The 18,015-nt window shown below is 37.1% G+C and overlaps 1 protein-coding gene across 7 annotated transcripts in view; it reads right to left on the bottom strand.

The window, feature by feature from the left end:
- ENPP2 (ectonucleotide pyrophosphatase/phosphodiesterase 2) overlaps positions 1 to 18,015 on the bottom strand; it is a 200,078-nt gene that overhangs the window by 23,611 nt on the left and 158,452 nt on the right. For all 7 annotated transcript variants that reach the window (XM_056823161.1, XM_056823158.1, XM_056823156.1 and 4 more), the window contains one exon: positions 16,944 to 16,995. In XM_056823161.1, the coding sequence (XP_056679139.1) occupies positions 16,944 to 16,995 (52 nt within the window). The remainder of the gene's footprint in view (positions 1 to 16,943; positions 16,996 to 18,015) is intronic.

Here is an 18,015-nt window from a genome sequence, read left to right as displayed (position 1 = left end):
AGCCCAAATTACTTCTCATGAAGATGCAGAAAAGTCACACAATTTTATTTCTGGGTGGAAAACATTGTGCTCTGCCCTAATGAAGTCACAGAAGCATATGTTTTGTAGGTCAAGGTACTTGTTCCACAGAAGTTTGTGTCTTACAATGGTAATTGCTAGAGCTGATGAGCGTCACTACCTTTTCACTATGTTACAGGCTTGTTTCTTCTTCAAATTATCCTTTTCTTTTCTTCCCAGGCTAAATTACCACCCCTTAGAATACCAGACAGAGGATTTCCTCCACTTCCCAGGTTAGTGTTTACAATGGTTTCTTTGACTTTCTGGTGCAAGCCAGGGTTCTCCTCCATATGCCACACTTGGCAGGACATTCATAGCCAAGTCTTTTTAAGTGTTGTGGTCCAATTCTTTTTTAAAAGGCTTCCAAAGTTTGGTCATCCAAACTTGAGTTTCTATTTCTCTTCCCTCCTCAGTTTCCTGATTCATATTCCCACGGATTAGCTGGCCGACTTTTCAACCGCAAGAAAGTCTTTCCTCTTTCTCTGTTCTTTAAGTTTTTGCTCTCACAATAAGATGTCCTTGAAAATTCTGAACAGGATCTCAATTGGGGAACCCACTGTATTATAAACTAGATTTCTCTGGCTCTCCGGCATGAGTGCTTTCCTCATTTATATACTGATTTTTTTTTGGTCCACTTTCTTTCAGGCAAGTCAAACTTTCATACAGTTAAAAAAAATACCTTCTATTTGTAATTCTTTACTCCTCACAGAATTTGAGACTTGGCAGAGGCCTTAAAGACAATCTAGTCCTGCTGGTACCTTAACAAGAATCTTCTTCACAACATGCTGGACAAGTGATAATACAGCCTTTGTCTGAAAACCTCAAGTACCAGGGGACTCACCACTACCTTTGCAAACAAATTCCATTCCACTTTTGGACAGCTCAAATTGTTAGAATGTTTTTCCTTACATCAAGTCTAATTTGCTTTTCTCCAGTGTCCACTCATTGCTTGTAGCTATTGCAGAGAAGGATGTTTAATCTCTTTCTGCATGGTAAACCTTTAATTCCTAGAAGAAAACTACTTCTAATATGCTGAACTTATCTATACCTAATTCTTCTCTTTGCCAAACCTAAGCATCTCTATGTCTTTCAGCATATTCCTTTGTAGCATGGTTTCCATGCCTTTAACTATTCTGACTGTCCTCTGCTACATACACCACAGTTTATCTTTTTGTATATGTGTGTATATTAGGTTATGAGACCCAGTTTTCTGAACTCTTGGAAATCTCTTACTCAAAAATGTAAGGTTTACAAATCTTTATAGTTTTCCCTTTATTTATCATAAATTATATGATGAAGTATCTCCTTCTATCTATCTTCAATCCCATCAGTTCTCCTTTAGCAACAAATTCTCCTTAGAGACCAGAATCAGGTCCAGAGTAAGCTATTTTCTGTATCCCTTTCTCCACTTTTTGAAGAAGGAATTCAAAGGCAAGACAAGAATTTTTCTGGTGTTTTGCTTTTGAAGGAAAGAGAAGAGAACAGGAGAAAGGAAGAGAAAAAGAGGAGAGAGGGAGACAGAGGGAAAGTTAGTCCTATATATTATGGCCTCTGCTAGATTCGTAATGTTTATTGAATTTTCCTTCTACTTCCTTCTGTCTCCAAGACAAGTGTTCTATCTATTATGACATATTGCCTCAACAACCATCATATTGTTTCAAATATCCAGTGGTCCTTTTTATTCACTTGCCTCTTTTTATCATATTCTTCCTCACTTTTGTTGCAGGGATTGAAATCAAGATATTCCATTGAAAGTATGTGACATTATAAATTCATGGTTTTTATTCCTATTGCCAAATATTTTTGCCATAAAGGCCACACATTCTGATTGATCAATTTATATTTCGCTTTTCAAGTTTTCAGGAACATTCTGTTCCATTATCTCTTGTGAATCCACACTATGCATTGTCACATCCAGTGCTGATTTATTTTCCTTTATCTTACAATGTTTATTCATAGATTCCTGAACTTTTTGATCTGGAGGCCATATTCCTTTCCACTATTAATATCCTCCCTATTGGCATATCTACTTACCCTCAAAATTTTTAATTGGGTTTCTTCCTTCTGAAGTCTCTGATAATTTTTCAGACTTTTTTTTTCATTATTTTTTCCCTTTTGTTCACTTTCTGACTCTCTCCCTTTGATGAGTGGTTTCCCTGGGGGATGGAACTCAAAGCATCTGGGCTTCTTTCCACATAGGGTAATTCATATGTCACCAGCCTCAGTACCTACTGTAAATAAATTCTGAAGGGACAGACTATTCCTAGCTAGAGGCTAAGCAATTTTTCTCAGGCTTAGTGGACTATCATACAGTTACACACAAAGATTGTCTTGCCCCCTCCTTTCCTTCCATTCCTACATTCTCTGGCCAAAATTTATTTTGGCATAAAGTGCTACCATGCTGCTAATACAAGCCTGAGAAAATTCTGCCATTTGAATTTCTAAGTCACAAAGGAGAAGTAAAGGGGAAGGGATACAATCAGGGTACAGATCTGAATATTGTTGCAAACCACTGGGTTGGTTTGTGAAAGCTTAGTACTAGAAGCATGGTGGGTTATTGAGAGAAAAGAGGATGTTAAATGAGCACCTTATGGTTTAGGATTTCTTCTAAAGGTTTTTTACCATGTTTGGGTTTTTGGTTTCCTACACCATGTAGATAACTGAAATTGCTTTATTTCTTGCACATAATTCCTATTTTGGAAAAGCCTGAGAGATCCTAAAGATCAGAGAAATTGTACAGTCCTCCATCTTGTTGGTCATAAGAGGTTAGGATTATCCCTTGACTTCTCCTTCATATTTTTCTTAGAAAACACTTTTTCTATTCTATGGAATATTTTATTCTTCCTGATAAGTCAGAGAGTACAGAGATATAGGCTAATACTTTTTGTTTTCTATTCTAGTAGAGAGACAAAGCAATGTTTTATTGATGCCTCACTATTATTTGGAAACTAAAACTGAAAATGAAATAAGTAGGTACCAAAAGTTAGTGTGCTAACAGGAAGTTCCCTTCATTGGAAATAAAGCGACTACTTTAGGGAGATATTGTAGAGAATTTTAATTAGAGGATTCTTCCAAATATAAGATTCTAGGTTCCTGATAAGTTTCTGACCTATTTAAGCATGTCTCTCTTCCCTGAAATTTACATATGTATCTCCACTTATTTCACAAACACATCTAACACTACTTCTACATCCAGAGCAACAGAAAATAATGACAGACTTGAGAAAGTTGGGGAAGGAAGCCATCCATGACATATATCAACCCCATCCCCATCCTGCTTCTTTCTACCTACTAAGAATCATGGAATGTCAGCATTTCAAGGGACCCTAGAAACCAATGAGTAATTTAATAAGAATTTTCTCTATAGACTTCCGGTCAAGATGGTGGCTTAGAGAAAGCTAAAGTCCAGATCTCCTGAAACCCTTCCTTACCAATCTCAGACCGAATGCTCCTAGGGCACTGAAATTCAAAACGATCAACAACATAGACCCCGGGAGTCCTCCTCCTGGACCTAGACCTGAATTAAAAGGTACAGCCCCCCCCCCAAAAGCCAGAACCCGAGACCACTCGGACCTAAGGGGTAGGCAGAAGGAAGGTCCTAGGACCCATCCCCCCCAACCCAGAGCGCCAAGTCCGAGGCAGCAGAGGCAGCCTCAGAGCCCCATGGCCGGCTATTCTGAAGGCCACATCCTGAAAACAACCTAACACAGTCGAGGGGGCACCCAGACAGCAGGGAAACAGAGAGAGATGGGGGAGCTCGTAACCCCCTTGGAAGAGCCGTCGGAGCTCTGGGAAGCCGCGGCCCCTGCCCCTCAGAGAGCAGGGTCTTCTGGAAGAATAGCAAACCTCAGGGCTGGCAAAAGGGCCTTGGGAGCCGGCTATTCTGAAGGCCACATCCTGAAAACAACCTGACCCAGTCGAGGGGGCACCCAGACAGCAGGGAAACAGAGAGGGACAGGGAGCTTGTAACCCCCTGGCTGGATCCTTCCATTGGAGTCTCACGAAAAAAGTCCCTGCCTCAAGTCACATTAATTCAACCCAGGGAAAGCTAATCTCATTAGGAGCCCTCTGAGCTCCAGGAAGCCGTGGCCCCTCCCCCCGTAGAGTGCTGCAGCTGACCGGCTAAGGCACAGGAACAAGGGCCAAGCTGGCACAGAACATGGAAGTAAGGCAACGGAGAAGCATCAGGAGGGTAGTAACAGGGACACACCAACAATTCCTGGCTCCCCTGTAAGACAGAATAACAACTATATAGAACGGACAATCTGCCTAGGGCTAAAACCTCTGAACGCCAGACAGAGATAAGAAAAGTTAATACTCCCCACTCAGATAAAAAGAGCAAACTACACAGAAGCACAAAAGCCCCAAAATTCCAAAAGAAACAAGAAGAAGGGGGCGGCTTTGGAAACGTTTTATGGAGCAAAAATACAAAACACAGAGGAGATAGAAGAGGAAACACAAGCAAATGCTCCGATACCTTCCAAAGGAAATGGAAACTCTCCACAAACCCATGAATAATTTGAATCTGAAATGAGCAAAAAGATGGAAGCCTTCTGGGAGGAAAAGTGGGAAATAATGCAAAAGAAATTCACACATCTACAAAACCAGTTTGACCAAACTGTAAAAGAAAACCAGGCTTTAAAGCAAGAACTAATAAAGCAAAGCCAAAAGACCAAGAAATTAGAAGAGAACATAAAATATCTCACTGACAAAGTGACAGATTTGGAAAATAGAGGGAGAAGAGATAATTTAAGAATAATTGGACTTCCAGAAAAGCCAGAAATAAACAGCAAACTTGACATCGTAATACAAGAGATAATCAAAGAAAATTGCCCAGAGATTCTAGAACAAGGGGGCAATACAGCCACTGACAGAGCTCACAGAACACCCTCTACACTAAACCCCCAAAAGACAACTCTCAGGAACGTAATTGCCAAATTCCAAAACTCTCAAACAAAAGAAAAAAATCCTACAAGAAGCCAGAAAAAGACAATTTAGATATAAAGGAATGCCAATCAGGGTCACACAAGACCTTGCAAGTTCTACTCTAAATGATCATAAGGCATGGAACATGATCTTCAGAAAGGCAAGAGAGCTGGTTCTTCAACCAAGAATCAGCTATCCAGCAAAACTGACTATATACTTCCAAGGGAAAGTATGAGCATTCAACAAAATAGAAGATTTCCAACTTTTTGCAATGAAAAGACCAAAGATCTGTGGAAAGTTCGATATCAAAAATCAAAGAGCATGGAATACCTGAAAAGGTAAATATGAAGGAAAGGGAAAAGGAAAAAATGTTATCTTTTTCTTTTACTCAAACTCTCTTCTATAAGAACTACATTTATATCAATCTATGTATACTAACACGTGGGGAAAATGTAATGTGTAAATAGGGGGAAAAGAAAGACCAAATAGAATAATCTTTCTCATACAAAGATTCACATGGGAAGGGGAGGGGAAGAAAACTCCTATAAGAAGGAGAGGAAGAGAATTTTTACTTAAACCTTACTCTCAGGGAAATCAACTCTGAGAGGGAAAAACATCCAGATCCATTGGGATCTTGAATTCTATCTTACCCAACAAGGGTAGGGAGAAGGGAAAACCAAGGGGGGGAGGGGGAGAGGGAAAACAAAAGGGGAGGGAAAGAGAGGGGGGGAAGGGGAGGGAACAAAAAGGGAGGGACTAAAAAGGGAAACATATCAAGGGAGGGGACAAGGGGGACCAATTTAAAGTAAATCACTAGACTAAAAGGTAGAGCCGAAGAAGAAAAGGTTAGAACTAGGGAAGGATATCAAAATGCCAGGGAGTCCACAAATGACAGTCATAATTTTGAAAGTGAATGGGATGAACTCACCCATAAAACGTAGACGAATAGCAGAATGGATTAGAATCCAAAACCCTACCATATGTTGTCTTCAAGAAACATACATGAGGCGGGTTGACACCCACAAGGTCAGAATTAAAGGATGGAGTAAGACCTTTTGGGCATCAACTGACAGAAAGAAGGCAGGAGTGGTAATCATGATATCTGATAAAGCCAAAGCAAAAATAGACCTGATCAAAAGGGATAGGGAAGGTAATTATATTTTGTTAAAAGGGACTTTAGATAATGAGGAAATACCACTAATCAACATGTATGCACCAAATAATATAGCACCCAAATTTCTAATGGAGAAACTAGGAGAATTGAAGGGAGAAATAGACAGTAAAACCATATTAGTGGGAGACTTAAACCAACCATTATCAAATTTAGATAAATCAAACCAAAAAATAAATAAGAAAGAGGTGAAAGAAGTGAATGAAATCTTAGAAAAATTAGAAGTAATAGACATATGGAGAAAAATAAATAAGGATAAAAAGGAATACACCTTCTTCTCAGCACCACATGGCACATTCACAAAAATTGAACATACATTAGGTCACAGAAATATAGCACACAAATGCAGAAAAGCAGAAATAATAAATGCAGCCTTCTCAGATCACAGGGCAATAAAAATAATGATCAGTAAAGATACATGGAAAACCAAATCAAAAACTAATTGGAAATTAAACAATATGATACTCCAAAATCATTTAGTTAGAGAAGAAATCATAGAAACAATTAATAATTTTATCGAGGAAAATGACAATGGCGAGACATCCTTTCAAACCTTTTGGGATGCAGCCAAAGCGGTAATCAGAGGTAAATTCATATCCCTCAGTGCATATATCAACAAACTAGGGAGAGCAGAGATCAATCAATTGGAAATGCAAATAAAAAAACTCGAAAGCAATCAAATTAACCCCCCCCCCAGCAGAAAACCAAACTAGAAATCCTAAAATTAAGGGAGAAATTAATAAAATTGAAAGTGATAGAACTATTGATTTAATAAATAAGACAAGAAGCTGGTACTTTGAAAAAACAAACAAAATAGACAAAGTACTGGTCAATCTAATTTAAAAAAGGAAGGAAGAAAAGCAAATTAACAGCATCAAAGATGAAAAGGGGGACAGCACCTACGATGAAGAGGAAATTAAGGCAATCATTAGAAATTACTTTGCCCGATTATATGGCAATAAATACACCAACTTAGGTGATATGGATGAATATATACAAAAATACAAACTGCCTAGACTAACAGAAGAAGAAATAGAATTCTTAAATAATCCCATATCAGAAAATGAAATCCAACAGGCCATCAAAGAACTTCCTAAGAAAAAATCCCCAGGGCCTGATGGATTCACCAGTGAATTCTATCAAACATTCAGAGAACAGTTAATCCCAATACTATACAAATTATTTGACATAATAAGCAAAGAGGGAGTTCTACCAAACTCCTTTTATGACACAAACATGGTACTGATTCCAAAACCAGGCAGGTCAAAAACAGAGAAAGAAAACTATAGACCAATCTCCCTAATGAATATAGATGCAAAAATCTTAAATAGGATACTAGCAAAAAGACTCCAGCAAGTGATCAGAAGGATCATTCACCATGATCAAGTAGGATTCATACCAGGGATACAGGGCTGGTTCAACATTAGGAAAACCATCCACATAATTGACCACATCAACAAACAAACCAACAAGAATCATATGATTATCTCAATAGACACAGAAAAAGCCTATGATAAAATACAACACCCATTCCTATTAAAAACACTAGAAAGCATAGGAATAGAAGGGTCATTCCTAAAAATAATAAACAGTATATATCTAAAACCATCAGCTAATATCATCTGCAATGGGGATAAATTAGATGCATTCCCAATAAGATCAGGAGTGAAACAAGGATGCCCATTATCACCTCTACTATTTGACATTGTACTAGAAACACTAGCAGTAGCAATTAGAGAAGAAAAAGAAATTGAAGGCATCAAAATAGGCAAGGAGGAGACCAAGTTATCACTCTTTGCAGATGACATGATGGTCTACTTAAAGAATCCTAGAGATTCAACCAAAAAGCTAATCGAAATAATCAACAGCTTTAGCAAAGTTGCAGGATACAAAATAAACCCACATAAGTCATCAGCTTTTCTATATATCTCCAACACAGCTCAGCAGCAAAAACTAGAAAGAGAAATCCCATTCAAAATCACCTTAGACAAAATAAAATACCTAGGAATCTATCTCCCGAGACAAACACAGGAACTATATGAACACAACTACAAAACACTCTCCACACAACTAAAACTAGACTTGAACAATTGGAAAAACATTAACTGCTCATGGATAGGATGAGCCAATATAATAAAAATGACCATCCTACCCAAACTTATTTATCTGTTTAGTGCCATACCCATTGAACTCCCAAAATATTTCTTTACTGATTTAGAAAAAACCATAACAAAATTCATTTGGAATAACAAAAGATCAAGGATATCCAGGGAAATAATGAAAAAAAACACATATGATGGCGGCCTTGCTGTCCCAGACCTTAAACTATATTACAAAGCAGCAGTCATCAAAACAATTTGGTACTGGCTAAGAAACAGAAAGGAAGATCAGTGGAATAGACTGGGGGAAAGCGACCTCAGCAAGACAGTATACGATAAACCCAAAGATCCCAGCTTTTGGGACAAAAATCCACTATTCAATAAAAACTGCTGGGAAAATTGGAAGACAGTATGGGAGAGATTAGGAATAGATCAACACCTCACACCCTACACCAAGATAAATTCAAAATGGGTAAATGACTTAAACATAAAGAAGGAAACCATAAGTAAATTGGGTAAACACAGAATAGTATACATGTCAGACCTTTGGGAGGGGAAAGACTTTAAAACCAAGCAAGACATAGAAAGAATCACAAAATGTAAAATAAATAATTTTGACTACATCAAATTAAAAAGCTTTTGCACAAACAAAACCAATGTAACTAAAATCAGAAGGGAAACAACAAATTGGGAAAAATCTTCATAGAAACCTCTGACAAAGGTTTAATTACTCAAATTTATAAAGAGCTAAATCAATTGTACAAAAAATCAAGCCATTCTCTAATTGATAAATGGGCATGGGACACGGATAGGCAGTTCTCAGATAAAGAAATCAAAACTATTAATAAGCACATGAAGAAGTGTTCTAAATCTCTTATAATCAGAGAGATGCAAAACAAAACAACTCTAAGGTATCACCTCACACCTAGCAGATTGGCCAGCATGATAGCAAAGGAAAGTAATGAATGCTGGAGGGGATGTGGCAAAGTAGGGACATTAATTCATTGCTGGTGGAGTTGTGAACTGATCCAACCATTCTGGAGGGCAATTTGGATCTATGCCCAAAGGGCGACAAAAGAATGTCTACCCTTTGATCCAGCCATAGCACTGCTGGGTATGTACCCCAAAGAGATAATGGACAAAAAGACTTGTACAAAAATATTCATAGCTGCGCTCTTTGTGGTGGCCCAAAACTGGAAAACGAGGGGATGCCCATCAATTAGGGAATGGCTGAGCAAATTGTGGTATATGTTGGTGATGGAATACTATTGTGCTAAAAGGAATAATAAAGTGGAGGAATTTCATGGAGACTGGAACAACCTCCAGGAAGTGATGCAGAGAGAGAGGAGCAGAACCAGGAGAACATTGTACACAGAGACTAATACACTGTGGTATAATCGAACGTAATGGACTTCTCCATTAGTAGTGGTGTAATGTCCCTGAACAATCTGCAGGGATCTAGGAGAAAAAACACTATGCATAAGCAAAGGATAAACTATGGGAATAGAAACACCGAGGAAAAGCAACTGCCTGAATACAGCGGTTGAGGGGACATGACAGAGGAGAGACTCTAAATGAACACTCTAATGCAAATACTAACAACATGACAATGGGTTTGAATCAAGAACACATGTGACACCCAGTGGAATCACGCGTCAGCTATGGGGGGTGGGGGGAAGGAAAAGAAAATGATCTTTGTCTTTAATGAATAATGCTTGGAAATGATCAAATAAAATATTATTTAAAAAAAAAGAATTTTCTCTATAACATTTTTTTCTAGAGTAACTTTTCTGAGCTATTCATTTGTTTTTATTGCATTTAATCTTTTGATTCAAAATAATATTGATGATGATGATGTTGTTATCCTTTTTGAGGAGGATTTTAACCTAGATGTTTCCAAAAAGAGTAAGTAATTCAAGCCCTTTGGGACTATGGGAGCAAAATCATTCTGATCTGACGGGTACTGAAATTATGGAGTAAAATTGTTCTCATTTTATTCCTAATAGATCGTTCACACACACATCTATATACATAATATCTATACAAATATATGTGTGTATATTAATTACATGTAAATGTATATAACACCTCATGGTCTTCATTAAAACACAGTAAAACAATTCAGCCCCCAGATTCCAATATATGGTTAAATTACTCATTCCAGAAAACTTGTGTTTAATGTTTTCTGTAGGAATTTACTATAGGCATTTGATGAAAAATGCCCAGTGTAGTGATTGGCCAAGATATAGCTTCTTCAGCCTTATTGCAGATTTATCACCACACATCCATTATTTATAAGCATTTTGAGGAGAGTAATCATCATATTTCATCTGCTTATGTTTTTCTCTACTACTTTTGATGAAGAACTGAATTAGAAATTAAAATGTATGATAAAATATCCATTGAGTTTTATCTTTATATATAATCAACTCATTACTACCAAAGTATGCCAGGATTGTCTAGCTGCATTAAATGAACAGTTCTTACAAATGTATCTTGCTCATATTGATTATCCCGGAAAATAAAGGTCCTTATTTAGATAATTTGCAATAAAAAGAATACCTAAAATACAGGAATTCCATTGAAAGGAATGAGATTTCTCTAAACAGAGAGTGTTAATATGTACACGTGTATATGAATAGGATCAATTATGATGGGACAGTCGATATTTTGGACATTTGAGACTCTTGGACCTTCAAATATAAAATGTTTATTTTATTTTGAGGAAGTTCTTTTGGGCCCCAGAGATTAGAATGAATAGCAATAGGTAAAAGTTGAAAGTGAGTGATTTAAATTTTATATTAAAGAAAAATACCTAATCATTAGAGCTGTCCAAAAGGGGGATGGGTTGCCTTAGGAGATAGCAAATTCTTCTTCACTGAAGTCCTTCAAGCACAAGTTAGACAACTATTTGTAAGGTTGTCCCAAGTAAGAAGGCTTCTTTTCAAATGTGAGTTGTACTTAACTTTTGATGAAGCATTGAAAGATCTACATGAACCCATGTAAAGTGAAGGAAACAGAACTAGGAAAGCAATGCACACAATAACTACCACAATGTAAATAGAACAACAAAATTATCTAAAGCAATGCTGTGAAATTATAATGACCAAGTTTTTACCCAAAGAAGAAATATGAGAATATAACCAGCCACTCCATTTTATTTCCCCAATTCTTTTCAGAGGAAGGAAACTACACATGGACAGGAGTAGGGACTGAACCTGTGATTTCATTGCAATAGGTAATTCACAGGTAAGGAACCTCCCTCTACTAATTCAGGTTTTTACCTTCTCTATTAATTATTATTCTTAGAGAATTGCTTAAAGCACTGATATATTAAATGACTTGATAATGATCATCATAGGATATTATTTGTTAAGTCATAGCCCTTTACTTAAGTAAGGACACTTCCTTAGGACTGAGGCTTAATCAGTCCTAGAATCTCTTTTGGCTAAAAATATATTACTATAACTTCTGTCCTCTCTTGAGGGTCAAAAAAAAAAAAAAGAATCCCAGTATAAGTTAACTCTGAGATTCACTTTTGATTTTATTTTGGTTGTTCTTCATTGTTTACTTCTTTTAAGTCCCTATTTTTATTGTAAACTTAATAAACAATTTTTTAACTTTTACCTTCTGACTTAGAATCAATACTGTACATTGGTTCCAAGGCAGAAAAGTAGTAAGGTTTAGACAATGGAGGTTAAGTGACTTGTCCGTGGTCACACTGCTAGGAAGTGTCTGAGGTCACATTTGAACTCAGGATCTCCTGTCTCCAGGATTACCTCTTTATTCACTGAGCCACATAGTTGTCCCGACAAACATTTTAAAAGAATAACATAGAAGATTATATCAAGATCTATGAACTTCTGGTACATTCAACTTGAGGAAAATCTCCTCTGAGGTTCTAAATCAGAATATAAGTGTTTAGTTTCTCTAAGGATAATACCCTAAAGGATAACTCTTTAGCTGGTTCTTTCAAGAGAGACTGAAGGAGGTAGGGGCTAGAATGGAATTCAGTGGGCCTCTTGAGAATTCCCCAAACCTGTTGCTATACTAATTCTCTTTGAGTCAAACTAGTTGGGGTGGTTCACTGCAGGCAAGATTACCTTAAATTCCATTGTCCCTAGGGCAAAACTACAGTTTCTATGGAATTTAGTAAGTGAGGATGGGTACCATCACCATCACATGAATGCATTACCACTAGCTACCAAATGCACTCATTTATTCTTAGTCAAAGTGGTTTCCTGGCATCACTGGACCTGACCTAAACCTACAAAAAAAGACACTAGTGCATTAACAGCTAGACTGTAAACTATTTCCTAGCTATCGCCTAAGAAGACCAGGCTCAAGCTTCTCTTTGTGCCCTGGTGATTCCATATCTGGGGAAATCAAACCATCCAATATTTTTCCAAGCAGAGATCCAAATCTTCACATGATAAAGATGCTCACTGGAGCCTCAGTGAAGGGTCAGGCTCAAGCACTCCATGTTCCTGGTACAGTTTGTCAACTTTTTATTTGGCTGCCCAATAACTTTAGACTAATATCCAAGCTTTCTCCATCCAAGAAGCTCCCAAATATCCTGTATATCCCATGATCAAAGAGGAGCTCAGAAAAATGAGGTGGGGGAGAGATGAAGATCTTTTTAAAAGGAGAAAATCAAAGAAGTCAAAGAAAAACAAAACCCTTGAACTAATTTCTTCAGCTTCCCCTAATCAGATGGGAAGCCACGCATAGGCTAATCAGAATCATATGCAAGCTAATAGATTTAGCAATGGAACAGTAAAAAGGAAAAATACACATACCCAACACACCCTGTTATTGGTTTCTGAAACTAAGGGGGAGGGGTGGTGACAGACTGAAGCCAAATTTAAAGAAAACTATAATTCTTATAGAAATGAGGCAAATATAAGTAATACAGACTATATCTAGGCTATCTGGAACATTCAGAAAATAAGTCATTCAGGTCTCTATTTAGTTCAGAGGTTAGCCTATTTAAATAGTGTAAGATTAAAAATTAACATATAATACTCCAAGTATTATAATTTTATAAGATTTATTAATAATAACTTGAAGTAAAGGAAAATGATAGCCTTAGCAAAGAGAGAGTTTCCTGGACCACAAAAAGTGGGAAGAGAGAGAAAAAAGGTAGGGTTCCAGCAAACTTATTTACAAAATGTAAGGACACAAAGTGGGGATGGAATTCAAGGAATTCTGGGAAATGAAGTCTTTAGGGTACAACATTCTAATTAAACATTAGCAAAACTTTTTTAGCTTAATAATTTTGGATAGAAATCTTTCTAAAATGAATTATACTCTTCTCTGCCCTCTTAAACAAAGATATTAAGCATAATCTAACTTTTTTCACAACTTCCAGAGCATTGTAGTCATTCAGGGCACCATTTTTAAAGAAGGATGTTAATAATTACTGATAGCAATCAATTAATAATTAATGAGAATGTCCAGAGAAGGGAAACCAGGATGGTGAAGGTCCTCAGGTTCATGTTATAGAAGGGTCAATAGAAAGAAAGGATGATGTTTCACCTGGAGAAGGACAACTGTGGGGAATAAGAGCTATCCTTACTGGCAGAAAAACAGTCATATGGAAGAAGGAATGGAACTGTTCTACATGGCCCTAGAATATAGAATTTATTTAGCATGCACCAGTGTGCCAGAGACTGTTAAGTGCTATGGATGCAAAGAAAGACAAAAATAAACCCTACCTTCACGGTCTAATATGAGGACAACATGCAAATAGCAAGGTAAATACAAAATATACATGTGCATGCATGCACACTCATGTGTGTGTTTACATATATTTAAATATATATATGCAATATATATGTGAAAATTCATGGGAAAAAAGTAGAATCTGATCTTAAAGGAAGCCAGCAAAACTAAAAGACAAAGGTGTGGAGAAAGCACATTCTAGGCATGGGAAACAGCCTATCCAAAGGCATAGAAATGGAATATGGAGTGTCATGTACAAAGGATAACCAGCAGTGCTGGATGTTAGAGTGCATGGAGTGGAATAAAGTATAAGACAACTGGAAAGGTAAGAAGGGATCATGTGGTGAAGAGCTTTAAACAGAAACAAAAACCTTTATATTTGATCCTAGAGGTAAGAAGAAATCGCTGGAATTTATTAAGTAAGGAAGTGACATGGTAAGGCCAATACTTTAGGAAATTCACTTTGGTAGTTGAGTGGAGGATAGAATGGAGTAGGGAGAGAGTTGAGGCAGAGTGACTGAACAGAATGCTATCACCATAATCCAGGTGACCAGTGATAGACACCTGCAAAAGGATAGTGACTTTATAGGTGGACTGAAAGGTACATATTGCAGAGACACTGTGAAAGCAGGAAAAGCAACATTTGGCAAGACATGTAATATGTTCAAGGAAATCAAGGAAAGAGTTAAGGATAAGACTGACATTGAAAGTCTGTGTAACTGAGATGATGGCAGTGCTCTTAATAATAATAAGAAAGGTTAAAAGAAAAGATTTCAGGGAAAGAAAATGAGCTCTCTCTTGGACATCTGCTGAGCTAAAGATACCTTCAGGGGATCAAGTTCGAGGTATCCAAAAGTCAGGGGAGATAGACAAACAGATAAATAGACAGAGAGATGGCAGGATAGATAGATAAATGGAGGGATAGATGAGTGGAAGGGGAGAGGGAGAGAAAGAAAGGGAAAGAGGGAGAGAGGGAGGGAAGAAGAGAAAGAGAAAGAAGGAGGGAGTGAAAGAGATTTGGGAATTATCTTATAGAAATAATAATTGAACCCACTGAAGCTGATGAGAGAGTAAAGAGAACAGGACTCAAGGCTGAACCTTGGGTGGGGGAGGGCAGCCATAATTATTAAACATTACACAGATTATATATATATATATATATATATATATATATATATATATATATCCCACAAACACTAGAAATTAAACAGGCAGGTAGGAGGAGAACTAGTTGAGAGCAGTTTCCATGGAACCCTAGAGAAAATAGAGCACCCAAGAGGGAAGAGGTTAAGAAGGATGAATATTGGAAAAAGAAAATTTGGATCTGGCAGCTCATTGTTAACTTTGAAGTTAAGTTTCAGTTAAGTGAAGCTTTTAGGAGTACAAATATAGGGAATTAAGAAGAGAAGGAATGGAAGGGCCTAGTGTAGTCAGTTCAGCTGAGGAGAATAAAAATTTAGGATGATTTCTAGTAAGAATGATTGAGTGAAATAAGGATTTTTAAGGAAGAGGTAGAAATGGACATTAAATATCAGGGAAGAATGCAACAGATATGAAGACCCTGAAGACAAGAGAATGAAAGTGATAGTGGGGACAATCATAATGGGATCAAGGCTACATGTAGAGATATCTGCAAATGGCAAGAAGATTTATCTCTTTAAGGGGGAAGAGGAGTCAAGGAGGAGATGAAGGAAAAAGATGACTGAGTGACAGAAGATGAATATAGGGAAAGAGTGACCTCTAAGCAAATAGCCTCAATTTGTTCAGTGAAGTATAAGACAAAGTCCTCAGATTAGAGATGGGGAGATGGATGCCATGAAATGCTTGAAGAGAGGAAAGAAAGCAAAAAGGCAAATTTATATTGATATAAGGGTTAAAAAAAAACCCCAACACAATAAGAGTTATACAAAAGCAGATTTGGATTCCTCTGGAGGTGTGGTATTTCCCATCACTTAGTCTTCAAGCAAAGGCTAATTAATCATTTGTCAGGTACCATCATAAAGAGGATTTTCTAAGCACATTGGATTAGGATGGTCTCCCAACCCTGAGTCTATGATCTGCATATCAATTATTCTGCTGTTGTATGACTTATGATATCTAAGGCTAAATAATGTTACATGGCTGTCTGCCCCTAGACTAGACTGAGATAGTATTAGCTTTACTTTTCAATTCATGTCTGTTTTTATAGTATTTTTTAATCTCTCTTACCAATGAACTTTCAGCTCCCATTTCTTACTGCTTTCAGCGTGTGCCTACATGCAGTAGCCCCGATGCTCATTTTTTTTTTACCCAACCTGCTGCTTTTAATCTTTAGTGGAATTAGAAACCAAATAACCAGGCTTATTAGAACTGGATATAAAGAAAAAGAAATAGGTTCTGAGTAAGGGCCTGAGGGGCTCTCCTTTGAGTGAAGAACATGATCTTTAATGCATGGACTTTACAACATCTGTTTTAGCTATAGAGAGGTCTTTTTCCCTTACTTACACAGTCTCAGCTTTCTCTTCCTCTGCAAAATTCTGACTAGGTGAGAGTGCAGAAGGACTGACATCCCATTTGGGGAGGTGTCATTGTACACAAATATGTCTCTAAAACTTCTTACTGGAGCACCCTCCCTCACTTCAATTCATGAGCTGATATGTACAGAATGGACTGACTGTTCTTCAAAAAAGATTAACAGTGAGTGGTATTTTTACAGTGGTAAAATTACACAAATGCATCTTGTAAACATGTAAGAAAACTGTGCCATTTGCCAGATTGGTGAAAATCAATCGGTTATTTCATTTCCTTCTCTCTCTCTGTCTCTGTCTCTCTGTCTGTCTCTCTCTCTCTCTGTTTCTGTTTCTGTCTCTGTGTCTCTGTCTCTTTCTCTCTCTCCCTACCTCTCACTCTCTCTCATTTATACTTAGATCCTAAAGCAAGAAAATAGAACACATTTATTTGATTGGTTTACCCAGTGTAACCCTTACCTTCTGTTGTCCCTTTCAGATGAAGGCGTTTATTGAGTTCTTCCAGTTTATTCTTCAAAGGCAAAACCCAGAAAAATGGAAACAAAATAACAGTTAGAAGCACTCTTTCTTATGTACCACTCCCACATTTGGGTCCTAGGCTCAAGAAAAGAAGGGATAGGAAAAACCCCACCAACCTCCCACTTTTGAAAAGGCATCCATTATAGTTCAAATTCAAAAGAGGCACTAAATTTCCAAATAAAAACAAAAACTAAGAATAGGTCTTTCTTCCCTTTAAAATGCACACTTACATTTTAATGTCCATTTTCATCCTAATGATTATAAAGTGATTTTCACAGGAATCGATGGAGAAGGGTTACTTTTTTGATCATCAAAAAATAATAATTATAATGCTGTCTTTCAGAGTGATCTATCTGTTTCAACACATTTAGTCAATGGTTTTTGGATCAGAAACAAGAAATAGTTCTCTGCTTCTGGAAGGGGCATAGAGTTAACCCGGGAAACCAAGAAAATTTTCAATAAATGAAAGCTTTGAAACACTTTTTGTGGAGGAGGAGAAGGGGAGAGATGAGAGGGTTGACATCATGAAACTACCTTATAATGATGTCTTGTACTTCAGTGATTAATTAGCCTTCTCCCTCCATCCTGATTTCTAATTCCTCTTTATGTTTTGTTTTTTTCTATTCTAATATAAGCCCCTAAATATAGGAACCATCTTATTTCTTATATTTGTATTCATTCACTTAGCACAATCTTTGGTCCACTATAAGCATTTAATAAATGTTCTATCTAGGGCAAAGTCTGAGATCGACCTACCTACTGAATTTCTCTCTTTAACAAATGATGTTATAATGAGGATTGAGATTTTCCACATGCTTTGTGTGAAGTAAAATTTTGCCGAATGGTTTCTATTTGTATGGCCTCTCCCTTTTAGGAATGTGAGCTCTTGGAGAACAAGTACTACCTTATTTTTCTATTTGTATCCCTTGAACTTAGCATAGGGCTTCATACCTAGTAATCCCTTAGTAAATGCCTTTCCACTCACTCAGAATTAGCATAATTATTCATTCTC

This window comes from Monodelphis domestica, chromosome 3, assembly GCF_027887165.1.
Source record: "Monodelphis domestica isolate mMonDom1 chromosome 3, mMonDom1.pri, whole genome shotgun sequence".
Taxonomy (NCBI): Eukaryota; Metazoa; Chordata; class Mammalia; order Didelphimorphia; family Didelphidae; genus Monodelphis; species Monodelphis domestica.
Note: the sequence above shows the minus strand (reverse complement) of the source record. Positions and strands in the feature narration are given on the sequence as shown.